The sequence below is a fragment of the Vipera ursinii genome, assembly GCF_947247035.1.
Source record: "Vipera ursinii genome assembly, chromosome: 1".
Taxonomy (NCBI): Eukaryota; Metazoa; Chordata; class Lepidosauria; order Squamata; family Viperidae; genus Vipera; species Vipera ursinii.
In genome coordinates this window covers 296,510,699-296,528,485 of record NC_139512.1, presented here as the reverse complement: position 1 = coordinate 296,528,485, position 17,787 = coordinate 296,510,699, and the positions used below count along the sequence as shown (strand labels likewise).

Sequence of the window (17,787 nt, the reverse complement as noted above, 5' to 3'; positions counted from 1 at the left end):
GCCATAAAGAAGAGGGGGTCACGTTATTCACCAAAGCAGGGGTCCCCAATCCCCAGTCCATGGACTGGTACCAAGCCACAGCATGCCAGCAACCAGTCTGCACATACAAGCAAAGCCCCATCCATGGGATTCAGGCAGCACACAAACGCACACTCGGGTCCATGGAAAAACTTTTCCATGGAACCGGTCCTGGTGCCCAAAAGGTTGGGGACCTCTGCACCAAAACACCAGAGGGCAGGACAAGAAAAAATGGTTGGAAACTGATCAAAGAGAGAAACAACCTGGAATTAAGGAGAAACCTCCTGACAGTGAGGACAATTAACCAGTGGAATAGCTTGCCCCCAGAAATCATGGATGGTCCATCACTGGAGGTTTTTAAGAAGACTCTGGACAGTCACTTGTCTGAGATGGTATAGGTTCTCCTGCTTGAGCAGGGGGCTGGACTAGAAGACCTCCAAGGTTCCTTCCAGATTCTATTCTATTCTATTCTATTCTATTGTATTCTATTCTATTGTATTCTATTCTATTCTATTCTATTCTATTCTATTCTATTCTATTCTATTCTAGTATGCTAAGTCTGGTTATGCAAATGCCTGTAAATCATCATCCCAACCAAGTTCAGAAATTGTCAGTAAAATAATATGATTAATTTACAAATTGATAGTCTATAAAATAGCTAAACAGGGAACTTAAAATAGTAGCTTGGGACTACAGCAAAAGATATAAAGACAAACTTAATTTGCTCCTTCCAGCTATACTTCATATCCTGACTTTCTTCTTCATATCAGTGGAGTTTGACATTATCCCAAAGCTGATCACAGTTTTATCAGGTTTTTTTTAAATTATTATTATTATTATTTTATTTTGCTCAGCATGTCGACTTTTCCCTGGTTTTGTGTAAGGTGATCCAGTCCTTTTGAGTCCCTTCTATGATCATAATTCATAAACAGCGAGTGGTCAATGAATATTCAAAATTGGATTAGGTAATACCAAACATTGAGGAGCTGGACTCCAACATAGGTATGCGTGCTTCCCCATAATCTGACCTGTTAAAAAGATGGAGTGTGTGTAATATTCTTGGCTTTAGGAAGCTAAAGCTACTAAGTTAATGAATGAACATGTCTATATGATCATCCTTACATCCGTAATTAGTTTGCTAAGTTCATTTATAGATTCTCTATGGAAGATTTACAGAGGAGCCAAACGTGAGAATGCTGGCAACAAGGCGTCTATGCTGATCTTTGCTTTTTTATTCCTTGCACAAAAATATAGAATATTTTTGTGCATGGGCAGCAGCAGCGTTTTGAAGTACTTGGAAAGTCATCGGGGAAATGTTAAAAAATATCATAACAACTCCACATGTTGTCTAGATCCATCCATCACACAAATATGATCACAGTGTGCTTTGTTAACTCATCTATAAACAGGCAGGACATTTTTCAATGTATAGATTTTTACGCTCTCCCATATTTATTTAAAGCTGAAGAAAAAGGCAGGGCTGTTAATTAGTTTTTGCAACTTCTTGCTGGCTTCAGTTTGTGGATGGGAGATGCAACTTGTTCCATGAATTAGTGTTATTCTCTCAGTGTAGAAGTATCATTATTACAAGGAAGTTATTTTTTTGTCTCCTGTATACTCCACCAGACAAGATCATGTTGGAATGATCTACTTATTAGGCACCTTACCTGCCTACAGGTAACACCTGCCACTTTGAAGATGAGAAGATCTGTGGTTATATTCAGGACACAACAGACAACTTTGATTGGATTCGTCAAAGCAGTCTAACCCATGATCCGAAGCGCACTGCCAACACAGGCCCCACCATGGATTTCAGTGGGACCCCCGAAGGTGAGCAAGCCACCAGTTTCCTGATTCAAAGTTACGCCCCTTGCTTTTTCCTATTCCTGCCTTCTCTCCGATGACACTTCTAACAAAGGAAAGAGGAAGTCTCCACTTCTTAAGTACTTACGAAATGGTATTTGCCATTAGTTTTATGCAAATGCCCATCTGCTATCTTTGTACTTATTTTGAATCTACACCCCCAAAAATGTCTGTCTAGCACACAACAAACTTCCGTCTCTCATATTCTTGCTGAAAGCTGGAATGCGTCTAGCAATTTTTCTTGGGAATGAAACTTTTCAGTTCAATTCTTAGCTTTTCCCATCACCCACCAGTTTGCCCCTTCCTTCTTCCTATCTGAAATCTTCAATTTTCACAGATTGCAATACTGAGAATTTGCAGGAGATAGATAGAACTTCTGCCTCTAGATTTTTCCAGATCTTTTCTAAGGACAAATTGTTTACTATATTATGTTATATTATCTACTACATTATGCTTCATCTTAAGATATGATAACAAAATATATAAATATAATAAAATATATAAAACATAGCTTCATGCAGTATACACACTCAAGTGCATGTGCATGCACACAGACTCTCTTGATCTATTTTGGACATGAGGAACAGGCAGCTAATTTGCATGTTCTTATTCACATTAAATAACCAATTAAAACTCCCACAGCTTTGTTTAGAGGAATCAGGAGAACATTAGTCCTCGTTACTGGCTAATTACTGCTGCCAAATGTCCTTGTTCCACTGATGCATGCACAGAGGAAAGAAGCAAGTCAGGATTGGGGAAACAAGTTTAAACATTCTAAAATGTCTGTCTGACTTCTGGAGCAGGAATCCAACAAAGCCTCCAAAACCTTGTGCTTTTCCATGCAACTTCTCAGAAAAGGTTATGGTATAAATCATGATGCAAAGTTGATTTTGGAAGCTGAGGCTAGTCAACCTATCCCTTTACCTCATATCCAGTGCCCTTTTCTATCTATGTTTCATGGTGATTACAATACATATAAGCATATATAAGATTTATGGTAGGGAGACACTCTTTCTATGGAAGCTTGGCTAGTACAAATTAGCATACAGTACTGGCCGTAAAGCTAGGATCCCAAGAAACATCAAACATCTCAGAACAGGCTGAAAAAATATTGAGATAATAGAAGATAGTAGGATTAGAACAAAGAGCAATAGTGTAGAAGAAAGGAACTAATATGTGGAGGCCCAGTTTCAAGTCCATCTTCTGCCATGAAAGCTCACTGGATTTGGATCAATAAGTCCCGCTTACATTCCACATAAACCAGGTAGACATCCTGGAAAAAAGATAGATATAAACAAGTAAATTAGGTGACCTAAGTCCAACTTCTGTCACTTTCAGAGAAAAGATGATGTTGAGGCCCCAAATTCCACTTTAGCGCCTCCAAAAGGGTCTGAGTCAAATCCTTGCTGTTCTTCATACTACCGGTACTTTTAATACTGTTGACATGAAAAGGACTGTGGCAATGTGTTACCTTTCCTATTCTTGGTTTCTCACTCCCTAGGGTACTACATGTTCATTGAAGCTTCTGCACCCCGAGTGAAGGATGACAAAGCTAGATTAATCAGCCCTATGTACAACATGACTGCCAGATTCTGTGTCTCCTTCTATTATCACATGTATGGAAAGCACATTGGTAAGTAACCTTGAAGGACTGCTGCTCATTGGGATGGAGAAAAAACACTCTGGGATTTAAAGGGATTGCCTTTTCATTGCAAATTACAGGGAAATAATGCTCTCAAGTGTACAATATGCCAGGTTTGTTTTACAGGGGTGATTGTCAATTTGGATTGTTTTATTTCTTGGCACTGGAGTTGTGTTCAGGTTGTTTTTCTATTTGGAAAGCAATACCAAAGTTGAATCCTGAAGACAACATCTCCATCTCTCTCTCATGATCTGTGTATATGTTTCTTTCATCTCTGTTTTTCATCATTTCAGTGCAGAGCCGAAATGATGGAATATGTTGTATGGAAAGACAAATTACAGATAGCTGTGTCAGTCTGATACAGATCACCAGCACTTGTATAAATTGCATCCATTTCCTAAGTCTTTAGAATAGACTTCATCTATCTGATACTGGCCAGATGTTGAACTAAAACTCCACCAGTGGCCATTGTGCTAGTTGAAAATTCTGGAGATGGTGATACAACATAAGAGATTTGGAAGGCAGCTTTAGAAGAACATCCTCACTATTTTTCAGATAGATTTATTTCTGTACCATAAGAGATAGAAACTTGATTTTGGTGTTTTTCAGACTTACAAAGATTGGGAGACTTTTACATGTGTACGTTGTTAGAGGCATGGTTATGGCCAGTGGTGGGATTCAGCTGGATTGCACCAGTTCAGCAGAACGGTAGCTAATTTTTTGTTGCCCAGGCCCAGAATGGACTTCTGGAAGCGGCATCCACACAGAGAAGTGGTTGTTCACATATTTGAATCCCACCACTGGTTATAGCCAACTTAATTTGCTTTATCCTCTGCTTCCCATAGCTGTGATACAGCTTCATCATTTTTGCAGCTTCTGTAAGAATCCTCTTAAGAAGATATTTTCTTATATTAATTGAAAGATTACATTGGATTGGATTGGATTGGATTGAGGACAGTAATTTGTTTTTTTAGACTATTTGGGGTCTAGTTTGGAAAGAGTGTAAATAGACTCCTTGGGCAGGACAATCCAGATAGCAGTAGTGATTTTCTGGTAACCACTGTGCTTTAGAGAGAGTAAACAAAATCCAAAAATGGCAAAAATCATGTGCAAATAAGGATTTGTTTTATGAGGCAAAGTCATTTCAAAGGATATCTCACTCACTCCCTCTTCACCTCCTGTCTATGATTGTTAAGATGAAGCTGTACATGGGTAAATGCCACAAATGTGCCTAATGAGTTTTCATAGTCAATCGAGGAGCATTTGCGAATTTGTCACCTCTTGATTATAATTTCATTAATTTCAATAATAAATGCACTCTTTCAAAAGCCACTAAGTTATTAATCACCTGCTGGACTGAGAAATCAGGGCCCAGTAAGTAGTATGTCTACCTATTGATAAACAAGGTTGGTAAACAGAGTTAATGTACATCTTCCTGTATCTAAGCACATGAGATATCACAAGTAGAAATTAGTTTTCTGCACTTTTTTCTTAAAGACAAAAGAACGAGAATCTCTGTGTTAGATTATGATTCTTTGAAATATGAATACCCATGTCTGCCTCATTGAAAGCTAGCCAGGCGTGGCAGGCAGAAGTCTTGTTCCACATTAGTTCAAGAATGCCTTTAAGATGTCTGACACAGGCCTGAGGCAGAACTGTTTTATTTTCCTACTGTCTGGTAAATTTGGGACACATTTGTTGGTTAACTGATAAATTTTACCATTAAGTGTCTTACGTTAAACTGAGAAAGATTTTTTACTTCAAGTACTAGAACTATAGAAAGATACCAAGAACAGCTCTTTTACATTTTCTTTAAACAAATTTAGGATGTTTTATATATGGGAATATAATTTCTTAAAAATATGACAATGCTGGGTAATCTGGAGGTTGTGCATATTTTTTTTACCCCACACTTTTGGGGATCTTGCAAAGCCCTCTGGGGTACAGCCACTGTAATTTGGTGGTGAAATGGCCATTTTTAACTTTTAAGATCAGAAAAGTAGGCTAGGAAGGGAGCACGGGGCTTTTGGGAAGTGAACCACTCCCATTTCTACCCTGTTCTACAAATTCTCCAAATTATCCAAAAAGCAGCCCTTCACTTTTCGGCTTCTGTAAGGCCAATCAGGCACAAGAGTCATGGCTATTAATCCAAAAATAAGGATTGATGACCTCTGGATTAGGAGAATATCTTAACTACCATCAGCGCTTCCCTGATTCAAGCAATACGTAGAGGTACTGATATTGGTGCAATGATATGGGCATTACTTTGGACCATTTCAGTGTAATAACATATTTAGTTTTGAGTACGATAACTAAGAAAACCAGAAAAAATATTTATGTATCTTTCACCCATCCAAATCCACCTATACTCTGGAGTTTTCATCATCTTCCAAACCTCTTTAGAACACTGCTAGTTCCTCCACTGAAGCTTTAGACATTTCTACATTTCCCTCAAGCAATTCCAAGAATATCTTAAATTTGCACAAGGTGCTGCATTGTTTTGTTACGATGTTTTGAGAAGTCCCTGAGGGTTCTTAAGGTTAAAGAAAAATCTTCCTTGAATCAAGGTTGATATTCTGGTTGCTTGGAGATTTCAGTGTGGTTTTCTTGGCAGCCACAGAGAAGCATTTTTGCCATTGCCTTTTCTTAGATGATTGTTTTTCTGCTTCCTAATCTAGCCCACAGTCCAGGGTTTTCTGGTGGCCTTCCATCCAAGTGGTTAACTTTTGGGGATCAATCAAGATTGGCTAGATTTTTGCAACCTGCTGTGGCATATACCAAAGGAAGATGAAATAAATGATTAAGAATCCCAACATTTAAGCCTGCCAGCCTGCCTTCCCTCCATTCTGTTAGTTCTGACATCACTTTGGTTTCTGTTTCTAATTATTTTTCTGTAACATCTGAGCACATTTGGACTAAATCTAAGATATATTTTTTAATAAGACAGAATGCTTCAGTAAACTGAGTGAGTGTGTCCAAATAGGTGATACTTTGCCATGATCACTTCTCAGCTTGCCTCTTGTTCAGCAATCACTTGAGGTGATAAGTGCCAAAAATTTGTTACAGCAGTTTCACTGTTCAAGTAATGGCTTCAATTATCATGAGATAAACATAATTCCTACTAATTCTGACTATAAAAATTATGCTTCTTATTATCCTGTAACTCTTTGAACTAGTATGTGTAAATTATGTTTTAAGAGAAAAAGATACCAGTTCTGAAAACGGGCTGGACACCCCAGTGCTTACTGGATTGTGTTGAGCTATAAATCCCATAAGCACTGATGTAATCCAAAACATCTGGAGGTAACAGTTGCTTACTCCAGTCTAACAACACATCTTTCTCATTCATGAAATGTGAATTTGGCTGCAGGCTTGTAACAAAGATAAAATGAAACGGGGCTGGTTTGTTCAACTCTTTTGAACAAACCCATCCTGGCAAATCATAATGTCCTGTTCTCAGATTTATCATGTGCATATCACCACTCCCCATCATTGGGCGGCTAAATCTCATTGCACAATGGAAGGAGAATGCTGTACAGTCTGACATGTATTTATTTTTTTAATAACCAGTTTATGACCTTTTTTTCTTTCCTGATTTTCACAGCACAACTCAGAAAGCTAGTTTGCTCCCCGCAATTTGACTATAAAATATCCATAGCCATCCAGGCAAATCTTCCCAGAGAGAGTTTCCAGACACTGCTCGTTTATAATGCATATGACGAAAGAGAAACGCAGAATACAAATGGAGTGAATGTAGCCAGAGTATAAAATATTCAGTAACTAATAGAGTAGGGTGAGGTTGAATATCTCTCAGCTGAGTAGGCTGCGGGTGCAGGGAGAGCTCTCCGGAGGCCATTCACATTTCTTCTGATTTATTTGGCTGCTGGGCTTTCTGACTCTCTCATGTGTGTGCGTGCACACAAAAATGCACATCTTCCTTCCTTCCTTCTCTTTCTCTTTCTTTCTTTCTTTCTTTCTTTCTTTCTTTCTTTCTTTCTTTCTTTCTTTCTTTCTTTCTTTCTTTCTTTCTTTTTCTTTCTTCCTTCCTTCCTTTTCCTTTTTTCCTTCCTTCCTTTCATTTCTTCCTTTCTTTTCTTCCTTCCTTTCTCTTTACCATGTTTGTCTTGTCGTGTCTGAATTATAGTACACTTCCTCTTGATTTGTATTTCACAGAGGACTTGAAATGTCCCAAAAACCAAAGAGGGGCCCCTCTCAGCCTCTTAGAACCCATACTGTGCCTTTGTAACTAATAAGAGCCAGTTGTTTATTGAATCTAAAGGAAATTGATTATAAACCTGAGTAAACTATCCTTGGAAGGGCATTATAATTGCTGCTGTTCCATATGACTTTCATGGCACTAATTCTGTATGCTGAAATGGCACCATCTGAAGAACAGTCAGTCCCTATTGCCCCTCTGGTTTGAGGAACAATTCAAAGGGTTGGTTTTCTATTTTTGAGCCTGAAAAGGATTAGAACAACGGTGCCAGAACTGGCGTTGAAGGAAAAGTCTTCATCATGGTTCAGTCCAAGCTGGGGATAAACAACATGGCGACTGCTTTAGGAAGAAGGTTACAGTTTATTGCAGAGGAGAGCCAGACAGAAAGATGGTTCTAGCAGAAAAAGGGCTGAGCACATGTAGGGAGTGGGTTTTTATACCCTTCTGGAGACTTTTGTTTGGAGTTATTTCCTGTTTCAGGCTTTGTATTTCCTGTGTCACGTATTGTGACCTGAGTGTGGGTGTGCCGCTCTGGTATTCTTGATGGTGGTGAGTTAATCCTATTATGTCCTGAGGTTATATCCTGCTTTCCTGTAGATTTTAGGTCTTTGTCTTCCTAAGCTTCTAGCTGGGGCCTCCTACATCTGCATTTGTACAGAGCTTGGGGGAGGGAGAACTGGGGCTATTAAGCAAACTGGGCATGCTTTTCTGGTTCTTCAATCTCTTTTGAGGAAATATATTTTTCTGCCCTTTTAATATTTCCTTCTCTGTGGAGCTGACTTCCCACACTGGCTTAGTCATTAAGTAGAAGTGGTGGCTGCTGAGGTGGAGCAATGGGTTAGTATTGGAAAACAGTGGTGAGGACAGAGCCCTCTACAATTGCTTCCTGCCCTCAAGAGTGTAGACAATAATATTCCATTGCATCCGCTCCCACATGATCAGAAGAGAAGGAGTTCTCTGTTTTTCTTCATGGTAAACAGTGGACAATCTCGGGTTGGTCCTGACACACCCTGATGGTTTCTTAAGATAAATTATTTGTGGTGCTGATTAGGAAAGGGATCTTTCCGCCATGGCAACTCAGCTCTGAAAAGCGTTCACCAGTACAGAGTTCATAACATTTCAAGCAGGCTAAAATTGATCCATATGCTCATGATTCTAATGTTTATTGAAGGGTATGCATCTTATAGGGGCATTTTACAGTTTACTGTAGCTTTATTGCTTTTGTTCTATTGGTTATTGATTGCCCTTAATGCTTTCTTTATTTTTGTTTTAGCTAGTGGAGGTTCCCATTGTGTTCAAACAATTGAGGGCGAGATAGAAATGTTTTAATCAATCAATTAAGCAATTAATACATGAGGCAGATAAAGGAAGCAGCTAGAGAAGGTAGGATAGTAAACATTGAGTAACTGGAATGAATGAGGAATGCAGTTAAGCACAGAAGATGGAGTAAATTGAGCTTTGACTGGAGCTAAACTCTGATGTCAGCCACCTTCTGGCATTGCATATAATTCTGTAGTAAGAATGTATTTAATATAAGCATACTTTATACCATTCTATTAGTATAAAAAGCAGACATGTCATTTTACAAAAACTGACAAAAACATTGACTTTATTAGTAGTCTGCTGAAAATGGCCCCATGCAAGATATGTAAAATGATTATCTCATCTCTCTTAATAATTTCAATGTCCCAGAATTTAATGCAAGCACACACTGTTGAGCCAAAGGAAAGAGCACATGTTTTTAAAACAGTGTGATTCAAATTCTTCCCATATTCTAGATAATAGTTGAATTGCATTTGGATGAACAGAAAATGTTAAATAGACCTTGTATTTTTTTTCCTGCTCACATTCTTTAATTCACTGATTGGATTTGTTTTTGAAAAGTGAATAATCATACAGATACTACAGGACCTAACTGAAGGTTTCAGTAACTTCAGTTAATTAAGAAAATTTTTCTGACAGTTAGAACAATTAATCAATGGAATGACTTGCCTGCAGAAGTTGTGGGTGGTCCAACACTGGAAGTTTTTAAAAAGAGACTGGACAACCATTTTTCTGAATGCTTCCTGCCTGAGCAGGGGGTTGGACTAGAAGATCTTCAAGGTCCCTTCCAAATCTGTTGTTCTGATATTTTAGTATGTAGTTATTTGTAAAAAAAAACACAGATATATCTAATTGCAAAGAAGACTGCCAATTGTATGATTCAATTTTTATTGACCTGAGCCTTATAAATAAGTATAGATGGAATGTCTAAGGTCCATGACTTTCATCTTAACTAGTCTAGTTTATAAAATAATGTTATTAACCCAAAAGGAATATGACCCTGAGTATAGGACAAACCACCCAAAGAAAGAGAAGATGGGATGGGAACGGAGAGTGAATCCAGACAACTTCTCCAGTTCATCAGTTGCCAAAATCAACCCTAGAAATCTCCAGTTCCTCAATAAATATGTGCATGTGACTAATCTATGTGTGTATATAAACTTCAGAAATCCGTACCCATATGCCTTGAAATCACACCTCTAAAAGGCCAGAGTTGGAACAAAAAATAAATATTAATTGGTGTAAGAATTATGGCTTCAAATTAATTTCCTGTAAAATTAATAAAACTAATTAACCCCCTGTCTGCTGTTGCCAACAGTGTTCACTCTTACACAGAAACCACTGTCATCCACAGAAATGAATAGAGACCCATATGCACACACACTACTGCCTCTCGCCTTTCATCCAAATCAGGAATAAGATGGGGAAGAAGAAGCTGCCCTGGGTAGTGGAAACTATAAGGGAAGGAGAGGAGGTGAGGAGAAGACAAGGCAACTGGAGAGGGATGGAAAGAAAAGAGTGAAATGAAACAATGCAGAATAGACATTACATGTTTAAAATCCAGCAGGCAAGCAGCTCCAGCTCTAATTTTGAGCATTATCCATGCTTCACAGCAGCAAAGTTTGCACATCCCACCCATTCTTTTGTTTTCATAGTGGCATCTGTTCTTCCCAGTAAATCTAAGAAGACGTTTGCACATGTACACACAATATTCACAGGTAGTTATTTGGGGAGGAAAACCTCATCTTTCTATTAGACAAAAAAAGTCATTACATGAAAACAAGAACAGATTCAGCGGGGGGGGGGAATGGGGGGCCACTTTCTCCCATCAATCCAGTGGTGGGATTCAAATATGTGAACAACCGGTTCTCTGTGTGAATGCCACTTCCGGAAGTCTGTTCTGGGCCTGGACTACAAAACATTAGTTACCGGTTCTGCCGAACTGGTGCAAACCAGCCGAATCCCTACTCTTTCATGCAACATTGATCTGTATACTTGATCTATTGAGCTGCTTCAGTGACTATATAATGAAATCACAGATAAATTTATTAAACAAATAATAAATAATACAAATAACATTTCTACAAATAACATATAGCAGCAATTTCTTAAAATTATATGGCTATAAAGCTACTTTTCGTCAAATGAATGCTTAAATCCAAAGATACAGCTTCCCTGGGGTATTTCTGTGTTCTTTGAGTTTAAGCCTGCAGAAAGGCTTTAATCTTTTTGGTTTAATTATAGTACAGTGCCAGGTCCAAGGGGTACTTATAAATAATACACATTATTGTTATTATTGCTCTTCCAGAAAACCTAATTGAGTAAAAACTCTCAAAGGTTAATTACAGAAAGACTACAAAGGAGGAGGATAGGAATCTATAGAAAGTGGTTTCAGGGAACATCCAGACACTCATTCTGACACTACTATAAACAGGGTAAGAAACGCCTATAATCTAACCAAGTAATTGTGTCTCCTTACAACTGAATGTCCCCTTCCTTCTCTAAGGTACCCATGTAATATTTTAACCATAATAAAGCCATAAATGCAAACCTTGCAGAAATTGCAGTGGATGCTATATTTTCATCCTTTCCACCACATATAATTTCCTTTCCCCTTTTGCACACATATGGATACACACAAAACAACCCATGAAACACACTCAGAAGTACAACCTGGAGTACTCTCCCTATAGGAACCCTCACCATAAATTTACTTCTCCTGTATAGTTATTCTTTGTTACACACCCGCTATTGTAAACCCAGGCATGGATGTTCCTTCCCTCTTCTGCAACTTTTTCCTCTCAGCTGTGCCTTTTCCATTTCCCACCTTCTCCTTTCCTGAGTGACAGCAAGGAGGCCATATGATGAATTGTAACAGCTGAATCAAGAACCACCAAAAGTTACAAGGGCAGCACTTAAGATTTGCTTAGCCCTTGCAGGGTAATGATCCCTGCCATAACTCAAATCAATGGAGTCAGCAAACTGTTGCAAGCAATTCCCAACTGAGGATAAACCTATTTGTTCTCTACATCAGTTGTACCAAATACAGTTGGCAAACCTGTTTCTGGAGTTTGCCAGGAGACAGAGTCAGCCTCTACAACCCTGGCTATAGAGCAGGAGGGATGTGTTTGTATAAGTGCTCCAAACCACTCCAAAGTGTTTAAGAAAGAAAAGAACCGTATTTCCAGCAAAGGTGCTTTTCCAAAAGGCAACTGGACTTTTCTTGTGGTTTTTTTTTCCTTTGAAGACTTTTCATTTCTCATCTGAGATGCTTCTTACGTTCTTCATTTTCAAGGGTAAAAAAAAAAACAAGAAAAGCCCAGTTGCCTTTTGGAAAAGCATCTCTGGGACAACCAAGACCTGGATGGTTGAGAATCTCCATATAGACACTTGTTTCCAGCAGTTGCAGCATTGGGTGACTTTAAGGGGGCAGGTTAGAGTCATTGTCATGGGGAAAATCTTTCTGTGTGGTTGCTGAAAGTCAACACCACATAATGGTACATAATCGATCAACATTGCTGTACTACAGCCATCAATGCAAGGGCACAAGGTTGTGTCTCCAGCAGCAGATATGGTATTGTCCATACAGGTGGTAGGATATATTAGGACCAGAAACTACCAACTGCCTTCCTCCTTTCCCAAGAGTTCCATCCTTTGGGGTCTCCTTCAATGCCTTTAAGCCAGACATGACAAACACAAGGCCCAGGGGCCGGATCCGGCCCGCGAAGTGGTTTCATGTGGCCCGTGAAGCCATCCTGGAAACAGTGAGGGAACGGCCCCCACTGCCTTGGCCCTGGCCCAGAGACCCTCCTTCTGCCAGAGACCCACAGATCTGTCCCACTCCTGCCCAGGCCCCCATAGGCACCCTTGATGCGAACAATGTAGAGCTGGCCACGACCACCCAGTAGGCCATACGCACTGTAGCCACGCCCACCAAGTAGGCCACGCCCACTCTGGCCATACCCACCCGGCCCCCTGAGGGCAACCGCAATGCTGATGCGGCCCTCAATGAAATTGAGTTTGACACCCCTGCTTTAAGCAGTACCTTCCATTATGGTTTGGGTTATTGTTTATTGTTTCTAGTCCTTGGCATTTGTTTTTAGTACATTTCTCATCATCAGGCTCTTGGGAGGGACTATTGCTCACATATCAACATAAGCCCCTGGCATGCTATTTGCTTTATTTCTTAGCACCCAGTGCTGGATTTTTTGTGATGTTAGATTTCATAGCATTCAAGCATATTGGATTTTGTGCTACAAGATTCAGAGAGGTTTTTTTTAATATAAAAGAGATATGAATTTTTAATATCAGAAATGTTTGTTGCTGGACAATATGCAGTAAAATCAGGACTTCAAAAAAAAATAATACAATCTTTCAGAACTGAAATAAGGGGTTTACATTATGGAAAGTGTTTTCCTTCCTTTCAGCTGCCTCCCTCTGTCTGTCCTTCTGGCTCTTCAGGGTACCCATTCTTCCAGACACCACAAATATATCAAAGAAAAATATGTGTATATCAGCCATAATGGAGGCATTATTTCTTATTTCACTGTATTTTTTATTTATGAAATTGGAAGAAGTCTGAAATTATGGGGAGTTTAGTCAATGTACAATAGTATTCACTGTAAGAAGGTAACTTTCTTCTTGTTTTGGGAATGGTGTCTATGTTTTGCTGTTGGAAATCACTGTCAGGTTTGGGGGTGGTGACCGTGGGAGCCACTTTTGTTTGTTTGCAGTTGCCAAATGCCATATGTCCAATTGGCATCTGGTACATATATATGGTACAATTATATATGATACTTATATAATGATATGTATGTATACATACCTATATATTTGTGTTTGTATGAGTGTGTGTATACATACACACCATATATGTGGTACAAATGTGCAAATGAGGTGAATTAGGCAATCTATATCACATACAATTGTGCAAATATCGTAAATGTACATGAGACATCATTGTCCCTACTGCCAGCTGCTCAGTTGACCAAGTTCACAAACCATTGTTTCATTATCTGCACAATGAGAACTCCTTTTACCCAGTGGTGGGATTCAACCAGTTCGCATCACTTTGGCAGAACCGGTAGCTAGTTTTTTATTGCCCAGGCCCAGAATGGACTTCCGGAAGCAGCATCCACACAGAGAAACGGTTGTTCACATATGTGAATCCCTCCACTGCTGTTACCTCATTCCTTGCAAATTCTGATAGGCTCACAACAGATTTCTGATGCCATATTGATTGATTACTGGGTTTTAATTTTAAGGTAATAACATAAATGGGATTTTAAATCATAGGAATCATACTATTAACCATAAAAAATTTAGGCTGCAGCCTTCAAACTGCTTATTAGTAGTAAGTCCCTATGAACTATATATTTAGAAGTGTATTTGTTAATTTGGTATTTAACTGAAAGCTATTCCTGTCATAGAAATTAAGAGAACTAATAAAGGTAAAAGTAAAGGTTCCCCCACACATGCGTGCTAGTCGTTTCCAACTCTAGGGCCCAGCGCTCATCTCCATTTCAAAGCCGAAGAGCCAGCGCTTTTCCGAGGACATCTCTGTGGTCATGTGGCCAGTATGACTAGACGCCAAAGGTGCATGGAACACTGTTACCTTCCCACCGTAGTGGTCCCTATTTTTCTACTTGCATTTTTACGTGCTTTCGAACTGCTAGGTTGGCAGAAGCTTGGGATTCAACCCACCAAACTGCTGACCTTCTGATCAACAAGCTCAGCGACCTAAGCTACTGAGCCACCGCGTCCCTTATAAGAGAACTAATACAACAATCCAAATTATTTAGAATCAATCTTATTAAGTTTATTGAGGTTTCCTCTTAGGATAATGCATAAAGAGTTATAGCCAAGCAAACCAATTCACTCTTTTCTGGGAAGGATGTCATGGAAAGAGTATAATGGGCCTTAATTGTGAGAGAATATGCATATATGGCTATGCTATAAATTCTTTCCAGTTCTACTGCATCTTCCTAAGTACCTGTTTGTATTTAATGTCCAGAAGCCTGTTTGAAACCTCTGCACCTTATAGTTCTGGCCAAGAATTTATGCAGGAACTTTCTAGCTTCAATAAGTTTGGACTTGCTCTAGGAAGCCAGATGCAAAAAAAAAAGTCAGTTCAGCAGACATAAGAAGCAAGCAACATAAAAAACTAAAAAAATATGAGCATGTCTGGAAACAGAATTTAACTGGGGCTGTCTGCATGTCATGTTCACTCTATCAAACCATTCCTTTAATCTTCCTTTCATACCAGCAGGCTGCTTTCTTTTAATGGCCAATTCTGTCTACTCTCATTCGATTCATATATTTGCCATACATAATACAAAAGGGGCAACTGTTGGAAAAGTTTAATCATGCTGTTAAAACCTTTTTATTTATTAATACATTTTAAATTAAAGTTTATCCTTAAGAAAGTATTCCTTTTTCATTGTTAGATATTTTAATTTATATTTTTATTGTGTTTATCACCTGATACCATATATCAATACCATCAAGTTTATCATTTGATACCATATTTCCAAGATATTTTTGGCCTGAAAAGAAGTAATCCAAAACACATTTTGGACCTTTTCTAAAAAGACATATAGTGAATTATTCTGTTAAATAAATGCATATAGAATTGTGCATACTTATTTGAATAAAGCAGTGCTAACATCTGAGTAAAATACCACACAATGCATATGGCTGATTTGTAAGAACAAATACAACACAAAAAGAGATTAGAGAATTCATAACGCATAAACTCAGTCTGTGTGGGACAGTGCTTCCTAGTTAATATTTTCAAGCTTCCCGCCTACATAGGGCAAATTAATACTTCATTAGTATTACCAGAAATAAACATTCTGCCTAATATATCTGAAAAAAGAGGGAAGATTTGTAAATCTATAGCAGGTCAACTATATTAATTGATATGAATATCAGTTAATTGACAGGATATTTTCAGTTAAATTCTAATAACTGTTTTTCCTCTTGTGAAAAACTCAGTTAGCTGTGAAAGACCTATTTGGTGCTGAGGCTAACATCCTTCAGGTCAGGGACCAGCACAAAAGTCTGTCTGTTCCAGGGGTCAGCAACCTGAAACAGTGAAAGAGCCACTCAGAACCGGTTCCCTCGCAAAAGGAAAAACTGGGAGCAGCAAAAAAATGTGTGCGCATGTGCGTACATGCGTGCATGCGCAGAACAGGGTTTGACTGAAGAGTGGAGCCAAGGCAAGATATGCACCTACCCTGCATATTTGAATTGATTGGTTGAACTTTTTTAGTCCCACTTTTTTTTTTTGGACTACACATAGCAAAGGACTGGGAGCCGCAGGAGATGGCTGAAAGAGCCACATGCAGCTCTGGAGCCGCGGGTTGCAGACCTGTGGTCTATTCAAAATGACAAGTCAAGGATGTTTTATCTCGACAGGGGAGGGTGTACATCATATTTGCAACATCATGTAATCTGGTCATGGTTGCACTGGCTGGAAGCCATACCCTGATAAGAAAACAAGCCCGTCTTTCTGTCCGTAGCTGACTCTGGGAGACCTTTTCCCACCTGACTTAGAATTCCTAAGACCACCATGAGAGCAAATTGAACAAGTGAGTTTTCTTTCCTGCTTTTTCCCTCCCTCCCCTTTTCTCAGTGTGTCGCTGTGCTGCTTTGAACCTCGTTCTGTCCCTATGAAGCAGGTTTCTAGCTTTGCCTGACAGCAACTTAGCTGAGGACTATTTAAGGAGATAGGGACATGGATAGAAGAAGGCCTACAGAAGAGGTGAAAGCTGGAGAGGAGAAGTAACAGGGCAAAATAAGGTCCTTGTGCTGAGTGAACATCCCTGCAGAATTGGACTATTTGGGCAATAGCAATGCATGCTGAAGAACTGACACTGTGTAAGTTACAGTGTCAGGATGTGTCAGATTTCCCGACCAGATACCTCTTCCCCCTTTCATCTTATGACACACGTATCTCTAGGGATATAAAGTCCCCTTCTGGAGATTATTCTGTCGGTAAATTCAACAGGAGATTGGATTATCCCACTGCGTACAGGGCACCTTTTGAATTCAGCAGCTGCTATTAGCTGAGAAGGCAGCATCTAGGCTGCAGACTGGAAACAGTTTGTGCAAACATGTTTTGTCAATGCTGAAACATCTTTACGTGCTGCCTGCTGTTTATGGCCACACTTCAGAATGATGGTTCTCTGAATAAACCTTAATTGTCTTGGGACCTGGATACCTGAAAAGGAAATTTTTCACCCCTGGTTTGTTGGATTTTTCTCTGGAAACAGCTTTGTCACCTAAAGTGAAGCTGAGGAGAGGGATTCTTCTGTGATATCTTTGGAATGTTTTATCAGGGGAGTTATGCTTTATCGTCTTTTTTAGCCCTAGGCCGAAATCAAAAGCTTTTTATTTTCCCTTTTAAAACTTTATTTAAACTTTGCCTGAATGGAAGTTTATGTTTCTCTTCTCTGAGCAAGGGACTTTTACTTCTACTGTATTAATTTTAATTTTATCTCTGCTGAGCTCCTTTCCTCCTCTTTGTTTCTATTGCCCCTCTATTGATGTTTGCTGTTTCATTTGGTTCTGGGATGCTGGTAGCTCTGAGAGATTCAACTGAATGGCAGAGAAAAAATGTAAAAAAAAAGAATTGCTACTGTCAAAAGCATTTTAGTGCTGTAGTCAGAAGTTTGAGTCATACTTAATTGGCTGATTCTAGGAAAAAGTGGAAATAGTTTAA

At 39.1% G+C, this 17,787-nt stretch overlaps 1 protein-coding gene across 1 annotated transcript in view; it reads left to right on the top strand.

Moving 5' to 3' along the window:
• The window catches only part of MDGA1 (MAM domain containing glycosylphosphatidylinositol anchor 1), a gene marked incomplete at its 5' end in the record, with an annotated part of 211,639 nt that overhangs the window by 159,534 nt on the left and 34,318 nt on the right, over positions 1-17,787 (top strand). The window contains 2 exons of the mRNA XM_083376427.1: positions 1,696-1,848; positions 3,383-3,514. Coding sequence (XP_083232553.1) covers positions 1,696-1,848; positions 3,383-3,514 — 285 coding nt within the window. The remainder of the gene's footprint in view (positions 1-1,695; positions 1,849-3,382; positions 3,515-17,787) is intronic.